The following is a 23,911-nucleotide window of genomic DNA, read 5'->3' on the forward strand; positions in this document are numbered from 1 at the left end:
CAATCATAAAGCTTTAAGTGATACTGCATAGGGAGTGTTGACACATATCTGACCCATGTCTGTCCAGTGGAAATGTCATGCGGGATTTTTTTTTTTTTTGTAGTGTGTGTGGTCGATGAGCGGACAATACAGTGTACACAACCATCCAAATCAAGGGGGGGGGGGGGCAGACAAAACTAAAAATTCAAAGTTTGTTTTTCTTCCCTATCTCCAAGGCCATGGATAGTCAACCACAAATATTTAATAAACGCCCCTGCTGCCTTTATCAGGGCTGTTTCTCACAATAGTGTTTCAGACAGTGAGCTTACAGCAGGCCACCAAGGTACAGATAAAGTGCTTTTTTTTTCATAATGCTTTAAATAATTACAAGTGATGGAAACCGCCGTCACGTAAAAGGAAAGGGGTTGACGCATCTAAAGTTGAAAATGAAATGTAAAGGGTGACGTACAATGGATGGCGATCAGTATAAACATGCACTAATCCAAGTAATGTCGGATGGAACGCAAGATGGTTACTCAAGAGTCGGAACAGTTATTACTGTCACTGGATGGAGCTGTTCACATTTTGGAGATGTAAGGTTATTAAAAATAATAATAAACAAGTATAAGACTTTTTTTCCGTTTAAATGTCCTTATACCAAGGGCGGGCGGCGCCGCTCGCAGTGAGTCGTGTCAGCAGCACACTGGGATGTTTTTTTTTTTTTCAGATAGAAAGATGGATTCTGAAAATATAGCAATAAATACATTCTGGTTCTTGTTTTGTCGCTCGCTGTTGGGTTCTATCGAAATATGATTGGAGGTACACAATCATCGCCCCCGGACAGAAAAAAAAAAAGTCCTAGCAGACCATGAGGCGCACGGCCATTTTTTGTTTGCTCCCATATCCTAAACTATCGTCCACCTTGGTTGCCGTTTTACAACAGCATTGTGAAAAAGAAAACGAAAGAATTGGAGTGTGGGGGAGGGGGGCATAGGGCATATAAATAGTCGCCGAGGCAACCGCACATACTCCCTCCTGGGTCTTGATGACAGGTTCTGAAAAATCACGAGATCTCCATTCAGCGCCAAGCTTCCTGCACAAGAAATAGAACAAAGTAAAAACAATGAGAAACGAACTAGTTGGATTCTTTTTTTTTCATCCTCTCAAATGTGAAATCTTGATCAACAACTATTTTGCCTTATGGCACAATGAAATAAGCATAAATTAAAATGCTGTTTTGTCTAACGGGAAAAGCGATATTTTACACAAGGTATGCAAAGTTTGTTCTGCTTTCTTTAAACGGCACTTAACTACAGTGATACCTCGGTTTAGGAACCCCTTGGCTTACGAACTTTTCGGTTTACGAACGTTCAATTTATGAAAATTTTACCTTGGCATACAAACTATTTTTCGGGATACACACAGAGCTGCCACAATGAGTGAGGTGTCGTTTGCGAAAAAGAAAATGGCAGGCGGCTTGTTTTGGTCCACTATTCCCCGCCCCCAGTTGTCGGTTAAAGCCACATGATTGGTCAAGAACGCAGCAGTAAGGGTCGGGGGTTACAGACAGAGAGAGAGTGAGGCTGTTCTCCCCCAAAAAAATGGCAGCCACCTATTTTTTTTGTCCTCTATTCCCCGCCCCTGTCTATGGTTAAAGCCACGTGATTGGTTAAGAACGCAGCAGTGAGGGGGGCAAGGGTGAAACATTAAAGAGACAGGCAGATGACAGAGAGAGTGACAAAATGGAAAGAAAAAAGTGAAATTTGGACTCGTTTCAACTTTGATAGTTCAAAAGCAGAGTCTTGACTGCAAGGTTAAAATATCCCATCAATCAGGCTCCACAAATAACCCGCACAAGCCATCTGTACACTTAATGCAAAAAGCTATTAACCCAGCTAAACAGAACACAAATGATGAGGAACAAGGTAAAAATTATCGTAGAGAAAGCACCTACAAGGAGTCATTCCTCAAGATAGTGAAAGAAGAAGGCTACGTTCCTCATCAAGTGTTTAATGCTGATGAAACCGGTCACTCCATTCCATCAAGCCATCGACATTCACAAAGGTAAATAAAACAACCATTATACAGTACAGTTTATTTCTTTAATTATAATACCATAGTACATTTATTATAAATAAAATATGGTATATTTTATTTATTATAAATAAAATATGGTATATTTTGTGTAGTTTTAAAGCTTAGAAAATTATGTTTTATGGGGACATGAGAACAGATTATTCTCATTTCAATGGTTTCCTATGGGAAATTAATTTTTGGGATACACACTTTTCACCTTACACACTTTGTCTGGGAACCAATTAAGTTCGTAAACCAAGGTATCACTGTATTTGATTTCTTTGTCATAAACTTACAAACACTTGTGCCTACTTAAGTTTTCTGTTTCTTTTATCTTTATAGCACATGTATGTGTTTAAGGGCACGTGTACAGTATGTGCGTATGCGCAGTAACGGATCGATCGCTGGTTGAGCGTAAACTAGGCTTCTGATTAAAAAAAGTAGTTAAGGAGGTTCAGCAACAGGTGGAATATTTGATTTATTTTCCAACATCAGCTGATGAACACAACAATGGCGATTAGTTGTGCTTGTCCTGCTTCAATGTCAACCACAGGCATAAAAAAGACTGGCAGTTAATCAACTCTTGGTTCCGGAATTAATCGCCGATGCAACAAAAATGACTTTAATACACTATAACGTGTGCTAACTACGGCTAGCTTCAAGACACGAACGACTGTCATGTTTTTTCTTGATTTGTTATTGTGCTCTCACAGTTTTACTTCTGCAATATTGCCCTATGTGAAAATGATTGACCATTTAATATACAGTAAAGTCTCGTTATATCGATATCGGATATATCGATAGTGCCGGTTATATCGATACTATTTCTATGCACGCACGGAGAAAATTACATGCAAACATGGTCGGATATATCGATAGTCCCGGTTATATCGATATTTTTTCGGACTCCCTTGAATATCGCTATAACGAGACTTTACTGTACTTATGTTGTGAGTGCAATGTCATTAAAAAAATGAATACCGTATTTTTTCACTATACGGCGCACCTTCAATGAATGACATTTTTTCATATATTGTTCATCCGATTTGCGACCGAGTTCCGTTCCGACCAAACGGTCGTAAGTCAAAATGGTCGTAAGTCGAAATACATTCAAAATGTTCAATAGAGACTGGTAGGCTAAATGACTCGCAAACTCCCCTCCTCTGGTGCCATCACATGGTCGATTGCTGTGTGAGCGTGAGATGCTGGCTGGCTGGCCAAAATTGTCGTACGCGTTGCCGGCCTGCTAGCGCATTGTGGTGCCAGGCGTGGCGTTAAAATGGTAAAAGTAGGGTCTGGAGGTCATGGTCCTAAGTATGGGTGGTCGTAAATCGAGCCGGTCGTAAGTTGGGAGTTACCTGTATAAGGTGCACTGGATTATAAGGTGCATAGTCAGCTTTTGAAAAAAAAAAAAAAACGTTTTTCGGCGCGCCTTATATTGTCGCATAGTCAATAATGCAGAAGTAAACGTCTGTACTGTAGCGCCTTATAATGTGGTATGCCTTATATTTGGAAACCTATGTATGTATATTGTATATTATATTATATATACAGTAAAGTCTCGTTATATCGATATCGGATATATCGATAGTCCCGGTTATATCGATACTATTTCTATGCACGCACAGAGAAAATTACATGCAAACAGGGTCGGATATATCGATAGTCCCGGTTATATCGATATTTTTTCAGACTCCCTTGAATATCGATATAACGAGACTTTACTGTAATTATATTATATTGTATATTATATATATTATATTTGGAAAACATTCATTGAAGGTGCGCCTAATACTCCAGTGCGCCTTATCTATGGGAATAGTTTAGAAATACACCATTCATTGGGGCTGTGCCTTATACACCGGAAAATATGATCGTCATTTATAAAATAAATAATTTTTAAAAAAGTGTCATATCACTTAAATCCCTGCATACTTTATACAAAAATCTGGCACGACTTTATACGCAAAACACCAAAATTTAGCTTGTAGTAGACGTGCACATTCCACCATGATGTCCCTGATCCACTGCCGAAAAGGACACTTTGATCCTCTCCTCTTTCATCTGGAACTGCTTCATGTCACAAAGACGGTACAGCAAGTGCTGAAGAATGAATGACTGTCTCTTTGTGGTGTCATATTATTTGTTATTTAGTTTTTTTTTTTTTACTTCAAGATGGCGCCGCAAGAGGGGCTGCCTTTCTGGCAGCTCCTGTATTTTGTTTTTCTACTTCTTTTTTTCCTTTCCTCACTTTGCTACTATGAAATGTAAATTTCTGCAGTGCGAGACGAATAAAGGTACATCCAATACAATCTAACATGTATGTATTGCATTGTATTTTGGACAGCCGCCCTCATTTCAAGCTCATATAACTCCAGACCCATATCATTTAGGAATTTATGTTTTTTCTGATGAAAAAAAAAAGAGTCTAAGGTTTCTTACGCTGCATTGAATATTTATGTCGTCCTACATCCAATCCAATCCAAATGAGACTTTAGTCAGCGTGTCAACAAACCTATGTGTCGCAGTGCGAAAGTAGCGACGTAATCTCCGGGCTCATGTGTCCAACAGCCTTGGCAGCCTCCAAGATGGCTCTGCGGTACATCCCTTTCTTTTTGCGGTTAAAACGGGACCTGAAGAACTCACGGAACGGTGAAAGTTTGGCAACAGAAAGCTGAGAAGTGGTCGGGGAGCCAAACCATGCCACTTTGGCCTGGGGCCACTGGGCCTCGCACGTAGCGGTTTCTTCTCTTCGGGTTCCACTGATGTTGAGGACGCGTGCCGGCCACCAAGGGAAGCCGTGGATTTTCCCCCAAACAATGTCTCCCACTGCCACAGCGTGACCTTCTTCGGTTACACATTTGGTCATGCTGCGAGTGTGTAGCCGTACGGTGAGCGGGGGCACCGTCTTGCAATTGTCCCGTGAAGGTAATGAGGATGAGGTGACCGAGAGGTCTTCGCCAGGCGCTAAATCGCAAAGCTCCGGCGACGTACCATCGGAGCTGAAGGACTTGGACTCGTCGAGGCTGTCGCTGCTGCAAACCGACAAGCTGGACGAATCTGCTTTTCGTTTACGGAAATTGATGAGGAGCGTTAGGTCATTGTGGCCTCGCTCCGCTTCCTCTCCAGAACTCCCCGACCACAATTCCAAGGAGTTCTTGCCTTCCCCCGAATCCTCAGAGTGGGTGAGGCAAGGACCCGGTGCCCTCGGACTTCGTCTTCTGGCATCTTCCACAAGTTCAGCCTCGTATTCAACCATGCCCCCGTCATGTTCCCTCTGTGGGTGTCTCAGGCGGATATTTGGAGATGGTAAATCCTGACATACGGTTGTGAACGGCCTCGTCAGTTTGAGTTTGGGAATGGATACAGTGAGACCAGACCGTCGAGCGTCTAAAATGTGTCTTTGCTCCTTAGTAGGAGTGGAAGGTAGCTTGCCGTTCTCTCCCAAGCCATTATGAGCGAGCTGCTTAGGACAGAACGGTTTCACTGAACCGTGGACTCTCGAAGGGATCTTCATGACCTCCCCTTTGCCCTGTGGAGTACTGTATGAAATCTTTATGACTGGACTATGGGGAATAACGTCACCTCCAGGGAACTTCTCCCCGTCAGGTTCACTCCTTTTGTCCTTCCTGAGACGTTTGCTGTCAATGCCGGTGCCGTTTTCCCGTCTCTTATTGTCCTTGGCTGCAATGACATCATTTTTCTTTGAGAGCTTATGAGGTGCGTCTCTATCATCTCCATCATTGTCACTATGTAGTGTGTTTTCTTTTCTGGAGTTCTTTGTCATCAAACCGTCTTTGCTGTCCTCGTCACTGTTCAGGGTGTTTTTGCATTTTTCACAAAGTACCTGGCGAGGCCGCAGACGGATGGTACTTATCGTCATGCGGCCAGGTTCTCGTGTCCGTCTCTTCTTCCTTTTTATGGGTCGGGGAGGGGGCTGCGGTACCCATTGGTTGTAGCTGTGGCGTACCCATAAAGGATGGGGGAAGGGGGCTCCTTCAAAATAAGGAGGGTATGGCGTCTGTCCAGCTGGCACCGGCGTGGGAACTGGGCAAAGTGGAGGCGCGGCAGCTATACTGCTTTCAGGCAGAGTATTTTCATCCTTTGGTCTTTGTGATGCCTGGTTGGGAGCTCTGGAATCGTGCTCCTCACCCAGGACCTCTGGTCTTTCACAAGTTGTTTTAGATCCAGGGAAGTCCGCTGGTTTCGTTGCAAAATCTGGCAAACAGAAGAGCCCGGTCCTAAAACAAGGGGAAAACATAAGAATAAAGTCAATTAAGAATTGTGTGATATTTTAGGAGGAAACCTTTTTGAGATTTAGGGAGTAGTTACATTCTCAGATTAAGTTCTATTTATTTTATTTTACCACACGGGATGGACACAGTACAAATTAATACATCAGTGTTTCATCTCAACTTAAAATATGAACATCCAAAATGTAAAAGAGCAGTAATAATAATAATACCCCGTAATACATTTCGTGTAATATATATCATGGTGGCTGAAGACATGATTTTAGAATAAGGAAATTGTTGTATTTTGATCAGAATGTAATCTCTATTTGACAAACAAAGAAATGGTCTTTGCATTTGGCAGTTCAGATGAAATGAACTATTTTGGTGCAGCAGTGTGAGAATGTAATGTCATCTGTGTCGCAAGAAGACAGTATTCCCAAACCTCTTGACTTCAAACATAAATAAAACCACAAATCAATTGGCATGCTGAGGTATACTCTTGATGAGGAGTCAGGAGATTTGTTTATTTATTTTCACATTCCTGGCTACTTTGGGGTAATGCCTCTGGTGAGATTATTCATTAGTGCACATTAAGTGAGCTGGCCATCCCACGGGGAGAGGCAGTCACCACTGAATAAAGGTCTCTTGGTGGCCCCTCTGCCCCCACCTCCCTTCTCCTCATTGATGTGGCACATAGGTACCACAATAATCACCTGTACATTGACTTTACAGCATGCACACAGTGCTCCTGTCTGTGACAGGGAAGAGGCAAAATAGGTCAATCATACAACAAGGACACAGTGTACATGTATATACTGTAGTTCAAAATGATGACACGCCATGTTGTATGCAGTGTTAAAAGAAAAAGAAAATGACATGTAGCATTCTATGTATTTTCAAATGTACAACAGAAAACGTGAAGCAAGTACAGAGCCTGCATAATGTGACCTTAATTTGAGGCCAATGTAAAACGACGGAAGGGTTATGTGAACAGCAATCTACACATACTTTGAGAGCAACTCTGTCCCAATTGATTCTGTTCATCTATTAATAGTGGTCGTCAGTAGCTTTGAAAAGTACACAATGCTTACAAAATACAAAAAAAGGCTGACAAGTGAGACACACACACACACACACACACACACACACACACACACACACACACACACACACACACACACACACACACACACACACACACACACAAGACATTAATACACATTGTGGCTTGCCAACAAGCTATGCCTAAATGGCCTTTTCGTTTGAAGTGTTGTCTATTAACTGACAGAACACTGAATTTATCAAACAGATCCCAAGTTATAACTTGGACACTCAAGTTAAAAACTGTCATCACTGGGGGGGGGATCACCTAAAATCATGATACTGTCCCACCTGCAAATAGAACAAAAATATGTTTTTAATAAACCTGGGCACGATGCCCCATTTCATTTAAGAGTCTCCACTAAGGAAAATAATCCAATGCTGCATATAACGATGTTTTGAGACAAAATATTTACTGACTGCCTTGCACACAATTCGTTATTTTTACTGAATGCGTAAGAGCTGATCTGTACCATTAGCGCTAACAATAAGCTATAGATGAACCCACTGACATTAGCTATTGTTCAAATAAACAATTTCCAATTTCACTAAACGTCGCAATTATCTTGACATCCTTGTAACACAAATGGTGTGAGGACGAGACGAGCTTGTCTAATTTACTGTCAACTATGACGATAATAGAAATATTAGCTACAATGCTAGCGCGTTAGCTCGATAGTAGCTACCATAATCCATATGCTTTTCCTTTTGGGGCCCAGGCGGCTAACAAGCCTATCGTTAGCATCCACGGTCCGTTAGCTAAGTGAAATTAATTTGAACCCAAAATGATCAAAATGAACATAAAATAAATGGCACTCACTTCTTGTTGCAGTCAAGTAATATGCCCGTGTAGCTCCTTTCACGGTAGGTCAGCGTCACCAACAACGTATCGTTAACTATTTGATCGATAGTGACAGGTAGCCGAGAGCCGGCCAGCAGCTCCTCGGCCGCAGCCTCCATGTTTCCCGTGGTGAGGTATCCGGCTCGGCGGTACTCGATCCGGGCCAAGGGAGCCACGGTCGCGTCGGCTAAAGCTCCGTCTCCCCTTCGCTATTGAGGCAGGAGGCTACAGCAGGGCATAAAATGACGCCATCACCCCTACCGAATCAATTACACCAATACTGCCACTGCTGACATCACACTGGCTGTGCAAGCAAGAGAAGCGAAAAGAGCTCAAGACAAGGCCTTCCCTTTCTGTGTCTCACGTTGACTTTACTCGCAGTCAGTATTGGCCACCTTTTTCCTCGCAAATGTCTTAATTTTTTGTCGTCTTGCCGAACACCACGGGATTTTTACACGATGGTTCAAACAATATGTATTCGCATGAATTTGAATAGAAGGTATTACAGCTAACAAAACACACAGTACAACAACATCAGTAATTGCGATGTTTTTCCATTACAGGTAGGCATTAGCTGTAAAAATGTTTTCTTCAGCCTTTTTGCAGGATTTGATTTCAGAAAACAAATGCTAGAAGTGATCTCTGACTGACTGTCTGTTCTGACTGGATAAGAATTAAACATTGTGTTTAACATTGTGGTACATTAGTTTGTTCCTGTTCCAAATAGAACCCTGTTACACAAATCTAGTCACAATGATGATCATCTCATATTTATTATACTACGTTCTTATTTACCGTCAGTATTAAATCATCAAAGCCCTATTAGTTTTATTTGTTGAAAATGTATTCAATAATATTACAACACTCCTAAATGGATTCTTGTCCATTTTGAATAGAGTTGTGCTGCATCATCATCATTTGGATATCGCCCGTATTGATTGCAAAGTCATTTTTTTCACCATGTCCTCCCTGACCTGGCGATTTTCTCATCGTCCATCCAAGAGAATGTCAACAAAAAGCTATATTTGATAATTAAATGAGGTACTTGCTTTTGAAAGTAGGTCAGACTGCCTCCACATCTTCATGTGTGACTGCTGAAATGTGCACAACAGCTGTGCCCCTCAGGTCTGTGTATATTCTTGTCATTTTTATTAACTTTAGCATGGCTGCTATGATGACTTTCCACTTCAGATCTATATTGGCAGATTTGGAGGGCCGAGAAATGTCAGGGACTAATTATAAAAAAAACTAATTATTTTTTTGTCATTGATTCTGATTCACAGCCGCTGTGCTGTGACACCCAAATGTGCCATGTCAGTTCTTCTGCCATGTCAGTTCCTCAGGGGTGCCAGGCAAAGCATCCATCCATTTTCTAATCTGTTTATCCTCACAAAGGTCACCGGTTTGCTGGAGACTATTCTCACTGTTTTCGGGCATTAGGTATACAATACAATACAACACATTGATTTATATAGCATAGCCTGAAGTAGTTGCTATTGCAAGTCACATATCAACGTACAACCATTTGCGCTCCCAATCACACACAAGGACAATTTAGAGCACCCGGAGAAAACCCACATAGCCATGGGGAGAACATCCTATATCCAAATCCAGAGCCAGAATCATACCCTGCACCTCTGCACTGTGTGGTGATGTGCTAAACAGTAAACAAACAACCATTCATGCGCACAATCATATCTAAGGATAGTTTAGAGTCTTCAATTAACCTGCGATTCATGTTTTTAGAATGCAAGAGGAAACCCACAAAGGCACAGAGCGAACATGCAAATTCCACACAGGAAGTCCGTGCTAAAATATTTTATTTCAGAAGTTTAGAAGCAATGTGTATCTAATAAAATTACTATACCATCATATCGTTAGATTAAATTTGGTGACATCATAATCACCGGAGATACTAATGACTAAATGTATTCATGTATGCAGATTGCGAGATTGTTTTGCTTGTAAAAGTTGGCAGCAACAAAGTTTTTTTATATTCACGATCTTCTGCCATTATCATCCTTGTAAGAATACAAATGTTAAGCAATGATGTTTATATCTTTCTTTTCTGCTGTACAGTAGAATGTCTGTCTTCTGTAACCTTGATGTTCAGTTCTGGCCTAATTTCTCAGATGTAGGGCTTTTCTGCCCTCTTGTGGTGCACAGTTGTCTACTGAACCATTTTTTAATGAACTGTCAGAGAATTAATGGATACAAGGTTCCGTGTACATGACTTTTTTTTCCGTGAAGGTGCTCAGACTGGCTTTTCTTCACATTCTTTTGTTTTCAATACCACTTTAAAGGACAACTGACACCATTTTTTTGTTTACTAACTGACATCAGAAAAACGTTTAATAGCATCTAAAATACCCAAAACACGCAGGCTGATATTTTTAGTCAAATGCAAAACACCAATAAAAACGACTTAAAGTGTGTTAAAACTGCAAAAAAATTGAGCTGCGTATTTTCAGAAAATCCCTACTGTCCAGACGTGGCAGTGCCGGACTCTGCTATGATTGGTCCCTGCTCTCAGGGTGAGCAGAGGACTTCTCCCTGCGGCTACACTGATTACTTCTATTGTCCTGCCTGAGTATGAAGTCTACGACTAGCCTGATTGCCTCATTTGCTCTGGTATCACCTCATCAGCATAACGAAGCCTATGTTGCCTAAGAAGCCTGTTGTACAAACGATCAATTGAACCCCACCCTACCATGGTGATTTAGTGAAGGATTTTGCTGTTTTATGAAAATAGCTTCTTTTACTCCCCTTTCAAACCATCTATTTTCTTTCGCTAAGATTTTAACCTCATTGTCGTCAAATGAGTGGTTGACAAACATCTTCCGTTCTGAGAAAATATTGTTTTTTTGTGTGTATTGGACCACGAAGGAAGGAATACATGAATACATGAATACACAGTAACTGCCACAATCGAGCAAAGCACAGTCATGCTGTATAATTGAATGGTCATTAAAATGGTGCTTTATTTAAAAGGATAACGAACATACTTTTCTGTATTGAGATGAGCAGAGTGAAATTGCACATTGTGAAGCAGCATACTCTCCTGTGGAGGGCTGTATTGGTCTTCACACGGTGATTAACCAACGGTACAGCTCTTTGCTTCCGTTTTTGAACCCGCAGGTTATTGATCTTTGTTCATCTGGCTAAAAATATTACAGGGTTGAAACAAGAACGATTCAACTGTGTGCCACGTGACGTCTCCATGGGAACAGAGGTGACACTGGAGAAACAGGCTAGGGGAGCTATTTTAGTGGACAGCCTCTGTCTCATTGAAAGGAGAGCAGATGGTAAGGATCCACGTTTTTTTGCTCAAAGTTAAGGTGCCTTTGATTCACCTGGAGGGGGCCTACAAACTGTTCACTTAGCATAGCACTCGTCAGGTAATGGAGTGTACACTGGAGCCCTTCATGTATAATGTCGGGTGAAGGGAAAATGGCGTGGAACTTACTCAAGTTTTGTTTTTTGTGCCTTTCCACACTTCATATGCATTCAATGAATTTAGTAAAAAACACCAACGTACTTCTGTAGTTGAAGCAGTGGGTGGCAATGAATGAAATTATTCTAAAAGTGCGTTACAGATTATTTTCATTCAGCATTGTGATCATATTGAATAAAATTCAGTTAGTCGGAAAGGTAAAACAATTCTGCGTATCACAATTCTCCATCTGCAAAATCTGTAATTAAATAAGACAGCAGAAACAGTTCTTATCCAGTTACATTTTGTTGACAACATTTGGATGAAAAAGCTGAAAATAGATTTCTTGTTCTATTTGGACGTTGTGCTCGCTTTATGTTTATGCAGTGATTGACAAATTTAAGGAACTACCACATAAAAAAGCCCGTAGAATAACTAAAATATTTTTTAGCAATCTACTGCTCCAAGAACTGAATGGAACCCCCCCCCCATGTTATTTTATTCGCAATGCAATTTAATAACCTCATAATTTAAAGAGATGCATCATTATTTAAAGAGATATTTTAAATATTTCAGCACAGTGTTAGTGACATTCAAATTGTGCTTAATATTCTTGTGTTTTACAACAATGTCAAATCGAAATAATCGCTTTATCATCATGATGGTAGAACTTAGACAGTTTTGCAGTTTTTCTTAGGTGATACAAAACTAGTAAAAAAGAGAACCACTGGACTCTTTCATGCTGATTGTCATACACAAGTGACAGACTGACAATCGCCCGACTTCGACTGCATTCCCTGGACAGGCGTTAAAATGTTTGTACAACTCTGACTTCCGGTTTTTACATTTCAATATAAATCATTTTTTGAAACGTTCTTTCAATACGCGGTCATAATCTGTCCCGTTCTAACGTATAATTTAGACGAAAAACATACATTTTAAATATATGTTATTCGAAATATTTCACAGGTATTGTTTTTATTTTAAGAAAATATATCGGATTTTTTTACTTTTCAACAAACGTAATTAATTAAAAAGACCGTAGATTGTCTTTCACCCTAATAATTATCCATGTTAATATAATAATTGAGCATATTAAATTCCAAAACCTGAAAACATATTTTTTTTTTCAAACTGAATCGAACAACTTCCGTCTTGGGAAGCACGTTCAACTTAACGCTCCTCTCATTCGGAGCTGGAGGGGATCGAGTAAAGTCGGAGTGGTTTCCTCTCAGATTACGGAAGACAACTGAATGCAATTGACAAGACGATCGTGCCCGTGGAACTTGCTTAAAAAAACATTTTCAAGCTACAGTCGCGCCCCTTTCTCTCTAGAAAAGAAAACGACTTAAACTCGCTCTGCCCCTACATCAAATATCAATAACACTAGCTGTGGATGCAATCATGAAAATACCAAAAAAATAAATGAACAAACGATTACGTTTGCGTGAAATATGTACCCGATTACTCATGTTTAGCGTTTCGAGACCCCCACTCTGAGGTGTATTTCTCTTCAAGAGGCGAGGAATGCTATCTGAGCATCAATGTTTCACTGGGGAAAGTGGAAGAAGAGGATGGGAGCCAACAGTTCTTCAAAGAGACCCGTTTTTGATGAAAAGGAAGATGGTAAGTGATGACAAAATGCTAAGAACACTCCATAAGAGTTGTTGCTTATTGTGCTTGTTTGTCAGTATTTATTTCATTTACATCGACTGTCATCGATCTGAAGGTAATTAGCGTTAGCTAAAGAGGTTGTTGCTGCATACACGGGAGTTGTCCAAGTTTCTTTAGAATGACGAGAGGCTGCTCGTGTATTGTTTAGCCTTAAAATAATAAAGCTCTTTTTTCCTCTGTTTCTAACGAAAAGTGGAGCATAAAATCTACTCTCCAAACAATGTAACGTATGCTTGAATGAACCATTTGAAAGAGGAAGTCGTGCAAGACAATAGAGTTAAAGGACAACCGACGCCTTCGGACAAGTTGTGTCCATAATTTGTAAAATCACTTCAAATGACTTATACTGAGCGTATTTTACAAATATTCAACGACATATAGCTATATTTTACATTTTAAGACTCGCACTGAATATTCAGGAAGTCTTGTTTTCGAGTTGATGACGATACCTAACGTGACGTCACGTCTGGAACGCCCCTGACCGAGAAAGCAACACACAATGCATTTTGGGGACTTTGTTTGGTCTGAAAACTTCGTGTTGATGGCGAAATTAAATTTAATTTTTGGGACACTTTAACTCATCTTAATTGGTGTTTAGCATTTGACTAAAAATGCGTATTTATGATGCTATAAAACGTTTTTCTGATGTCAGCTATGAAACAAAAAAATGGTGTCGATTGTCCTTTCAGTGCATAATTAAGGCAAGATTAGTGTCAGGCATTGAAGTAATGTTAATTCATGATGGCTTGTCAGTTCAGAAAAATAAGCCCCTCCGAGGTCCACTTCTGAATGTAAATGATAAAGCACAGAGCTTCAGTATTCTCGGGAGTTAAAGGGACAACTTGGGTAAATGTGGTCATTTTACCAAAGTGACATGGTCATATTGCTTCTCTCGCTTCCATGATTACTAGAAGAAATAACCCATTTGCCAGTCATCATTATTAACGATATGGTAATATCCAAAATATATTTCTTCACATTCCTAATAGTTATGCAAGTGCAAAAATAAGTTTTAAATGTAAAATGATAACGATGTTAAGAATTCTCCCTTTTGACTGGTTTGTATACAATTATGTGCACTCACAAATAATGTGAAATAGAGGACAGCTGCGAAATAGAATAACAGAGATTTTAGGTGTAATTTTTCACAGATGAGACTCGCATTGCTCCCTGTTGTGTTGAAATGATTCTATGTCACACCACACACTGGTACCCGACATCGCGATGCAGCTCATTATCTTGTTACAGAAGGTGTGTCATTGTCATCAAATAAAAGCCATCCTTAGTGTTACCTCTGCAAAATTTTCTTAATCTCATTTTCTAAAAGGCCTGTGATGGAAATGCGACGGTTCATGTTTCATGTTTGAAAAATGCTGAAGTATTTTTGCTGAATTTAAGACACATGAGTGTGAAAAAAGTGTTTAAATTCTCGATTTTCGATGCAATTTCTATTCAACGTAAGAGACCTTCAATGTTTATTGGGTCAAATTAGCTCTCCCAGGCTGAATTTGTGCTTCATGCGTCTAGGGACATTCTTACTGGCCAATTCAGATATGGGTCATGACATCACTGGAATCAGACTTAAATCACAATATGTTATATACATTCCTTGTATGCTATCATTGTATCTGGTCCTTAAAGGACAACTGACATCACTTTTTTGTTTCCTGACATCAGAAAAACGTTTTATAGCATCTAAAATACCCAAAACACGCAGTATGATATTTTTATTCAAATGCAAAACACCAATAAAAATGACTTAAAGTGTCCAAAATCTGCAAAAAAAAAAATTGAGCTGCGAATTGGGCATTTTCAGAAAGTCCCGCCCCCTTGTTCGTGATGTCACCCCAAGACGTCTTGCCTTGCTGGAGAATCAAAACAATGGCTTCAGAGTCGGAGAATATGCTTTCTTGTTACTCATCCACCTATGAATATGATTCAAATAGTTCTGAAGAAGAAAGCATACATGTTTGCAATCGATTAAAGAATTTATTCCGTGTCATTTTGAGGCATCAGGGGGGGAAATGTATCACCCAAAAAGAGGCAGAAAATGGCATCCAAGCTCCTGTGAGGAATTAATCAGCCCGTTTCCACAGGCTGATAAATTCCTTCCATGGAGCTTGGTCGCCCTCTTCTGGCGGCCTTTTTGGTGCAACACGAGGTTTTCAGACCAAACAAGTACAGCAAAATACATTGACGTGATGGAAGGACTGCTACAATTTGTCTTTTTTTCGGTCAGGGGCGTTCCTTCAGTGATGTCACGTACGGACTCGTCACCAACTCAAAAACAAGACTTCCTGAATATTCAGTGTGAGTCTTAAAACGTAAAATATAGCTATATGCTGTGGAATCTTTCTGCTGCTTCACTGACTTCTTGGCTCTGGGTGAAGGTTGACTGCTGTTTCCTCAGACACGCCAGCAATTCGTCGAACTTGATGAATTGCTGCAGTCATATTTTTCGCTGTGATGAGTCTGACATTTTGGCTAATGAGGGTGTTGAAACAGTGATTGGAAAAAACACAACAGTTGAAAAAAACACAGCTGTTTTCTTTTACGTTGATCGAAACAGCACAACTCTGCTCCTAGTGGACAATCCTTGAATTGCACCTCATTAAAATGTGAATTTCGCGTCGTTTGTGCATTTTTTTCCACTTTTAAATTATCCTGCGGGCCTGATCAAACCTTCTTGGGGGGCGGTTCCGGCCCACGGGCCGTATGTTTGATACTACTGATCTAGACGGTCAGAATTTGAGTGTTTTTGAAATTGAAAAAAAAAATAAATAATAATTTTTGATTGCATTCTATTTTAAGAATGCCTTGTACCAAGATAGTATCAAATAAAATATTGGATTTTTTTCATTACATTTTCTAATAAAGTTACCTTCCGTAGCTTTTGTATTGCTCCCTTGAATGGCATATAGTGCATGAAATCTATTATCTATATTATCTATTTATTATCTATCTATTGACTTCCGTGTTGAGTGAATGCTGGCGCATCTGGCTGCCGCTGCTCACCCACAGAAAAAAAACTGATCATGTGACTTGTAATGTGACCTTGAGAGTTTTGAAAGGCGCTTATAAATTAAATCTATTATTATTATTATTAAAATGCATTCGGCATGCTGTTTGCGTGCGTGCGCGTATGTGCGTGTGTTGACCTAATTGTATTATTATTTGTAAGTTTTATTATTCTGCTCGTTCAACCCAACGGCAAATTTCCACTTGTGTGGACAACAAGCTTCCATTCTTGGTTTTGTTCACATGTGCGCGTGCGCGCCTGCCTGAAAGTCTAAGTGCGCGTGACTGCTCTTCCTTCCCGTCAAGGATAAGTGTATGAGGCAATGAAAGCAGATTTTGTTGAGGATAAAGATAGCTGCAGAGAGATGGCTGATTACTTGAACTGAATGCTGAGACACTCACTTGCTTTGATCTCTGTTACAAACGCCCGGTTTCAGTGCTTTTATTGGACTCCACTTCGTAGCTGCCTGCAGCTCCTGGCCTCTTCCAGAGACCACCATAATTGGTCATAGCTATGCAATATGTGAGGAATACTGTCACTATCATGGAGGGGTATTTATAGTATAGTATAGTATAGTATAGTATAGTATAGTATAGTATAGATCAGAGCATAGTCATCAAATCACAGGCTAGTGTTCATCCGAAGAGGACACGAAACAAAATTACGGTTGAGCAGAAGAAGGAGATCATCCAGAAACACGAACGAGGTGTGTGTGTTTGTGTGACTTAGCGTCCCACTACCAGTATGCTAAGTCGACCATTGCTGCGTGTGGCTAAGGGTGTTTCCGTGTTGTCTAAGCAACGATCTCCGGCAATAGAAGAGGTTGAAAAACTTCTGTTGATTTGGATTAATGAAAAGCAGCTAGCAGGGGAGCGTGTGAGTGAGGGTATTATCGCCGAGAAAGCACGGCAACTTCACTCATCAAGAGGCTACCTGGAGGTTCATCATCCATTGATAACTACCATCAAAAAGGTAAATAAAATGACTTTATTGTACAATACAGAGTATTTATTTAATTACAATACAATAGCATATTTATTATACATAAAATAAGTTAGATTTTGTGTAGTTTTAAGCCTTATTTATTAGAAAATTATGTTTTCAGGGGACCTGGGAACGGATTATTCTCATTTTTAATGGTTTCTTATGGGAAATAAATGTTTGGCAGGCAAACTTTTCGCCTTACACACACTTTCAGGGAACCAATTAGGTTTGTAAGATCAGGTATCACTGTATATGTATTTATTTTAAAAGTAATATGAAGAAAGTAAATGAGCATGCGCTTCAGCAGAAAATGCTCTAACAAGGTTTCTGTAAGATCCATCTTTACATGCTGTAATCACATTTGTTTCCTACTCTAACCACATTTTGCTAAACTGGGACTGCAAATTGGATTATTTGAGATGCAGGGATGCAGAAGCACAACAAATATATATATTTTTATTTGATCATGTTGCTTATGAAAAGCTCCAGTTTGAAGTCCTCTTGAGGTCTACTGTCCTCCATCGAAGCTCTCATTATTCGAGAGCTTCCCTCGACCATTTCAACTACACATCTCGAGGAAATCAGTCTTCTTAGCTCCCTATTGCACGTTTAAACAATTTCAATGCGAATCATTTGTGTTCCAGAAGCATCTTCATTCTTTGTACTTTATACAGAAATTGAAAGTCAATGTTAGATGCTGAAAGTCTTTGTTTCATGAGGTAACGCCACAAGAACATTTTTAATAAACCCATTGAGAAGTGTGGCATGTTAAGATTTTGTTCCCCCCACCCACTTCCCAATTAAAATTCTGTCTCGCATAGGAAGCACCTAAGAAACAGAGCGGGATCTGCCTATCAATGAAGGCCGTGACTAATGTGAAATATGCCACGCCATAATATCCTTCATCATCATCCAAAGCATGTCCAGCTAAGTATTCCCGGAATTCAGGATCCATTGAACGTTAAAGATCAGTGGAAGGTCACAGTACTCATTTTTGGGGCACTTTAATAGCATCTTTAAAGGATAACCGACCCCATTTTTTGGTTTCCTAACTGATGTCAGAAAAACGTTTCATAGCATTTAAATACCCAAAACACGCAGGCTTTTTTAGTCAAATGCAAAACACCAATAAAAATGAGTTAAAGTGTCCCAAAACTATTTCATAATGATCTCGGTCGGGGATGGCGAGTTTCAGAAGGTCCCGCCCCCTTGTTCGTGACGTCACGGCAGGAAGTGGAAAGCATAAATGTTTGCAATCGATTAAAGAAGTCCTTTCGGATAAATTCGAGCCGTCTGGACTCCAATGTAGAAAATATATCGATCATACAATAGAGAACACTGTAGTAATTAAGCAATACAGTAAAGTCTCGTTATATCGATATTCAAGGGAGTCCGAAAAAATATCGATATAACCGGGACTATCGATATATCCGACCCTGTTTGCATGTAATTTTCTCCGTGCGTGCATAGAAATAGTATCGATATAACCGGGACTATCGATATATCCGATATCGATATAACGAGACTTTACTGTACTTGTAATTTCATCATTTATTAAGAACATGTACAGAATGATATAATGAAACACATGTACAATATAGCATGTTAAACTACATAAATGAACACGTTTGGAAAAAAGATGGTGGACGATTATTTTGTATTGTGTAAGGGAAAATACGATAGTTTGTAAGGGCATGAACCGTTGAGGTTGATTGACAATGACAAAAACCCTGGCAGTGGAGTGGACACATTTTTGCACGTCTGGCAGTGAAAGAGTTAAAATATACTTTTGATTACATTCCATTGGACTTTATCGATGCAGTTTTATTTTATTTTTTTCATTTCAGTCATACAAGTATAATAGCAAACTCACAATGTACTATGCTTTAACAATTCAGAGCTAATATAAGCACTCCTGGCATATTGGCACATCAGAGACACAACAGTTGAGCAATGATTTATTCGACTGTTCCTTTCAACTGAAGTGGCTTATAGCAGGAAATGTGCGTGCTTTGGTGCAGCCGAGACAGAATCCCCCCCCTTTCCAGATAATGAAATGCTTTCAAACGTCAGAGCGACAGCGACAAATCCATTCAACACAAAAGGATGTGGATAGTAAGCCTTGGGTGTTACATGTCAATTTTTGGTCTTGTTAAACCTAGTTACTGTTGCACAACGTGACTTCTACTATCCTTTTATTATTGTTGCCTTACACTTTTCCTCATTGTTTTTGGAATTATTATTACTAATTCAACATCTATTGTTTTGAAAAAATATTGTATTTTCCGGTGTATAAGGCACACCCAAAAAGCCTCCATTTTCTTCAAAAGATGACCTTGCGACTTAGCATACTGGTACTGTCAGGCTAAGTCACAGAAACGTACACCTCGTTCGTGTTTCTCGATGATATCCTTCTTCTGCTCGACTGTAATTTTCTTTTGTGTCCTCTTCGGCTGAACACTAGCCCGTGGTGGGGTCTTTTTCGGTCTCAAAAAAGCAAAAGTATCCACTCAGAGAAAGAGGGTAAGTAGAAGTAGTCCGACAGCCATGGTGGCGCTGTTCGGCCGTGTGATTTAGTGTTCTTCCGCCGAAAACAAGTCCGTTGTGGCGCTCCGTGTGTTTCCCGAAAACATAATACAGTATATACATCTAAAAGGTTTTCAAAATATAAGGCACAGCACTTTATAAGGGACTACAGGAGAGGCTTCTATAGGGGGAAATGGAGTCGGTGGCTGCTGACAGAAGTTGCGAGACCTGTTGTGGCTCAATATTACTTCACATATAAGGCGCAGGGTCATATTTTGAAGAAACTCAAGGCTTTATACACCAGAAAATATAGTAATCACGTCCAAAGTGTTATATGCGTACATGGATGTCATCCTCGATGAAAGCATTGAAACTATATAACTGCATGGATGAAATCCTCTATCATGGTTTGAGATGTAGTTGTTTTCAAGTACATACACTCCAAACATTTCAATATATCAGATATGAAATAGCATGGGCTTCTTGCCAATAGCAGCTACTGCAGGAGCCAATCTCCCACTGCGGAAGACAGCGTAGCCCACTCAGCATATCACCCTCGTGTGTCAGCAGCTTTCTAATCCAACAAGGGAAGATGTTGTTTTGCATTGCCTTTGATGGATGGAAATCCTGGTAACGCATGCTGCATGCTGTTGAGTCTCAAGTGTCTTTTCTAAATCGTTAAGTGAAACCTTGGGAAGCAGTTTCTCCAAATTCCGGTTGTTATGATGAGCAAGCGGTTTATTCATTCTCAATAAATGTTGGGAAACATTGCACAAACGGAGCGCCCTAATCAAGTCATGTGACCTTTATTTACTATATAGCTCTTAATGATCAGCCGTCTCATTGCGATCCAACACATGATTAAATTACCTCGTGGTCCTTTTTATCATTGCTACCAATCAGCGATCTGCGGGTGACCTTTCAGGATTAATCATATGCGGTCAAAGGCCATATTGTACTTGCATTATTGTTTTTTTTTTTATCTGTCAATTATTTTTCTGACATCAGTTCTGCATTTTAGGGGCTATGGGCCACTATTTCGTTAGAACTTATAAATGTGCGTAAGACCCCCCCAAAAAACTACAAAGTTCTGTTGAAATTCAGTGACCAAACTTACAGCAGGAAAGATGTCCAACGGATCACTTGAAGGACAACCAACACCATTTTTTGGTTTCCTAACTGATGTCAGAAAAACGTTTTATAGCATCTAAAATACCCAAAACACACAGGCTAATATTTTTTTTGTCAAATGCCAAACACCAATAAAAATTACATAAAGTGTCCCAAAACTGCCACAAAATGAGCTAGGAATTGGGCCGATTCAGAAAGTCCCGCCCCCTTGTTCGTGATGTCACTATTGGTCACACACTGCCTTGCTCCAGAATCAAAACAATGGCTTCAGAGTGTTCAGATTCGCAGAATATGCTTTCTTGTTACTCATCTAGTTATGAATATGATTGAAATAGTTTGAAGAGGAAAGTATAAATGTTTGCAATCGATTAAAGAAGTCCTTCCGTATCAATTTGACCCGTCTGGACTCCAATGTAGCGCCCAGAAAATATCCGCTGGAAATTTGTGTCAAATTACACCTTTATGCGTGTTATCGCAATTGGCTGCGACACACAACGATTCACCATTGCGTTATTTATGTAGTTTTACTTCTAATTTTGCCATCAACACGGATCAACACGATGTTTTCAGACCAAACAAAGTACCCAAAATGCATTGTGTGTCGCTTTCTCGGTCACGGGCGTTCCCTCCGTGACGTCACTTAGGGGATCGTCATCAACTCGAAAACGATTCCTGAATATACATTGCGAGTCTTAAAATGTAAAATATAGCTATATGCGGTGGAATCTTTGTAAAATGCGCTCAGTAGAAGTCATTTGAAGTGATTTTACACATTATGGACACAACTTGTCCCGAGATGTCGGTTGTTCTTTCATACGACAGACTAGAACAAGGACTTTGACATTGTTGCAAATACAGTATATATTATTCATTGTTCTGTATTGTGAGAAATTGTATCGTGATTCTTGTTCTTTTTATTTTGCAGTGAACTTTGACCACTTTCAGATATTGCGGGCTATCGGGAAGGGCAGCTTTGGAAAGGTAATGTATCCTCAAGCTTTTTTTGTATTGTATCGTGCATCCTTCATCTACTACAGTTGTTTGTTGTGTACCGCCGTTGGCGAACTCAATCTTGATCTCTGCCAAGGAGTGAGAACATTTCTGATTCCAGTCGACTTCCATTTACATTAAGCCTAAAGCTTACAAGATATATTCTTTTCTGACTTTGAAAGACTAATGAATAAAAGTCACTTAGAGGAAAGTCGATTTGCTTTTCAGTCCATGCCAGCAACCCTACTGGGAGTTTTGACCCATATCAACGTTTAATTACAGAGCAGTAGAATACTGTCTGGTTGTGTTGAATAAAACAAATTGGTTGTCACGTGTGCTTGAGAGCAGCATTGAGAAAATGAATGACAGAAGTTCACTGAAGTGATACCTCGGCTTACGAACACATTAGCTTACGAACTTTTCGCTTTACGAACATTAAATTTGTGAGAATATAATGTTGGCATACGAACTAGTTTTCGGGAAAGATAGCCACAGTGGCTGGCGGACTAGTTTTCGGCGGAAGAACACCAAACCACACGGTCGAACAGCGCCACTGTGGCTGGCGGATTAGTTTTCCACACCCACTTTCTTTCAGTGCAGACGTGGTTTGTTATCAAGTGGAGTACTTTTGCTTTTTTTTGGGACCGAAAAAGACCCCACCACAGGCTAGTGTTAAGCCAAAGAGGACACAAAAGAAAATTGAGGTTGAGCAGAAGAAGCAACGGTCTCAGGCAATAAAAGGGGTTGAAAAACTTCTGTCGATTTGGATTAACGAAAAGCAGCTAGCAGGGGACAGTGTGTGAGGGTATTATCGCAGAGAAAGCATGGCAACTTCACTCGGATATCATCAAGAGGCAACTACATCAACAACCATCACAAAGGTAAATAAAACGTCTTTATTATATAGTACAGTTTATTTCTTTAATTACAATACAATAGCACATTTCTTATACGTAAAATAATGTATATTTTGTGTAGTTTTAAGGCTTATTTAGTAGAAAATTATGTTTTATGGGCACCAGGAAACGGATTATTCTCATTTTTAATGGTTTATTATGGGAAATGTTTGGCAGACGAACGTTTCGCCTTACACACACTTTCTGGGAACCAATTAAGTTCGTAAGCTGAGGTATCACTGTACTGTGCATTGTGTTGGTTACACTTCATATTGGTGCTGAAGAGGACATTTTGGATTAATGTCAAAGCAACATATTTGTTGAGAAAAAATGTGAGTATAAAGAAGTAAAACCGAGTGAGATGTAATGCTGTGTTTGTCAACGCAATTGGGCTCAAGAGATTAGAGTCATTTATCTTCATTTTCATTCCCAAATATGATAGCAAATACTTCAGCTTAGCGTTTTTCAAATGCATTCCGTTTTGCTCTCCCTTAACACAGCGCTCCCTCCATTCTATCCACAAATATGTCTCTGTGTTGTGGAAAGTCATTCCCAATGCTGAATACATTACCATGCAAAATTATGTTAATGTGATGTATTCCTTTGTTCCTCCGTGCTGCTGTCACTTGTCCTTCTGACGCGGAAGCGAATATGATGAATGCGGACCAAGTTAGTGACCCGAGAGGCTCTCTTCCAAACATCAATAAACGATGATATATGATTTGTGTTGCATGGCTTTCCTGTTGTGTCGTTAAAAGAAAATGACTTCTTCTCTCCCTTACATTCAAAAATCAATAGGTTTGGTTGAGTGAAGACTCTGAAGATCCATTGGTATGAACAGAAGGTTGAATGGATATTAGTGATTGATCAAGCGTGCGCCCAAAGTCGACAGATATCACAAAATCCGAGTCACCCTAAATTGGACGTAAAGAATAAGAATAGTGTTTTTTTTCCCTTTTAATCAATATGACATGGCACCATTAACTGCGCGATACAATGCTATGTGTGCCTTTCAGGGGTGGGGTC

The 23,911-nt window shown here is 39.9% G+C and overlaps 2 protein-coding genes across 4 annotated transcripts in view; one reads left to right on the forward strand and one right to left on the reverse strand.

Moving 5' to 3' along the window:
* Positions 1–604: 604 nt before the first annotated feature.
* On the reverse strand, positions 605–8,798 carry pwwp2b (PWWP domain containing 2B). The gene is made up of 3 exons (XM_089012571.1): positions 8,212–8,798; positions 4,571–6,296; positions 605–1,072 (listed from the first exon to the last, which is right to left on the reverse strand). Exons 1-2 carry the CDS (start codon positions 8,349–8,351, stop codon positions 4,571–4,573), a joined length of 1,866 nt encoding a protein of 621 aa, XP_088868697.1. The 5' UTR covers positions 8,352–8,798; the 3' UTR covers positions 605–1,072.
* A 4,080-nt stretch (positions 8,799–12,878) lies between these two features.
* The window catches only part of stk32c (serine/threonine kinase 32C), a 40,686-nt gene continuing 29,653 nt past the window's right edge, over positions 12,879–23,911 (forward strand). For 2 of the 3 annotated variants that reach the window (XM_089011719.1, XM_089011720.1), the window contains exons 1-2: positions 12,879–13,291; positions 21,925–21,980. In XM_089011719.1, coding sequence (XP_088867845.1) covers positions 13,210–13,291; positions 21,925–21,980 — 138 coding nt within the window. In that variant the 5' untranslated portion in view covers positions 12,879–13,209. Of the gene's footprint in view, positions 13,292–21,924; positions 21,981–23,911 lie in introns of those variants that run through there. The other variant, XM_089011721.1, reaches the window with a different exon arrangement.

Source organism: Hippocampus bargibanti, linkage group LG13, assembly GCF_051943395.1.
Source record: "Hippocampus bargibanti isolate YZ-2025 linkage group LG13, ASM5194339v1, whole genome shotgun sequence".
Taxonomy (NCBI): Eukaryota; Metazoa; Chordata; class Actinopteri; order Syngnathiformes; family Syngnathidae; genus Hippocampus; species Hippocampus bargibanti.

Excerpts from the sequence above, each read along its gene's own strand:
- pwwp2b (XM_089012571.1), bottom strand. The coding sequence starts at position 8,351 with ATGGAGGCTGCGGCCGAGGAGCTGCTGGCCGGCTCTCGGCTACCTGTC. Across the intron at positions 6,297-8,211 it reads TTACTTGACTGCAACAAGAA|GACCGGGCTCTTCTGTTTGC; the intron begins GTGAGTGCCATT and ends CCCTTGTTTTAG.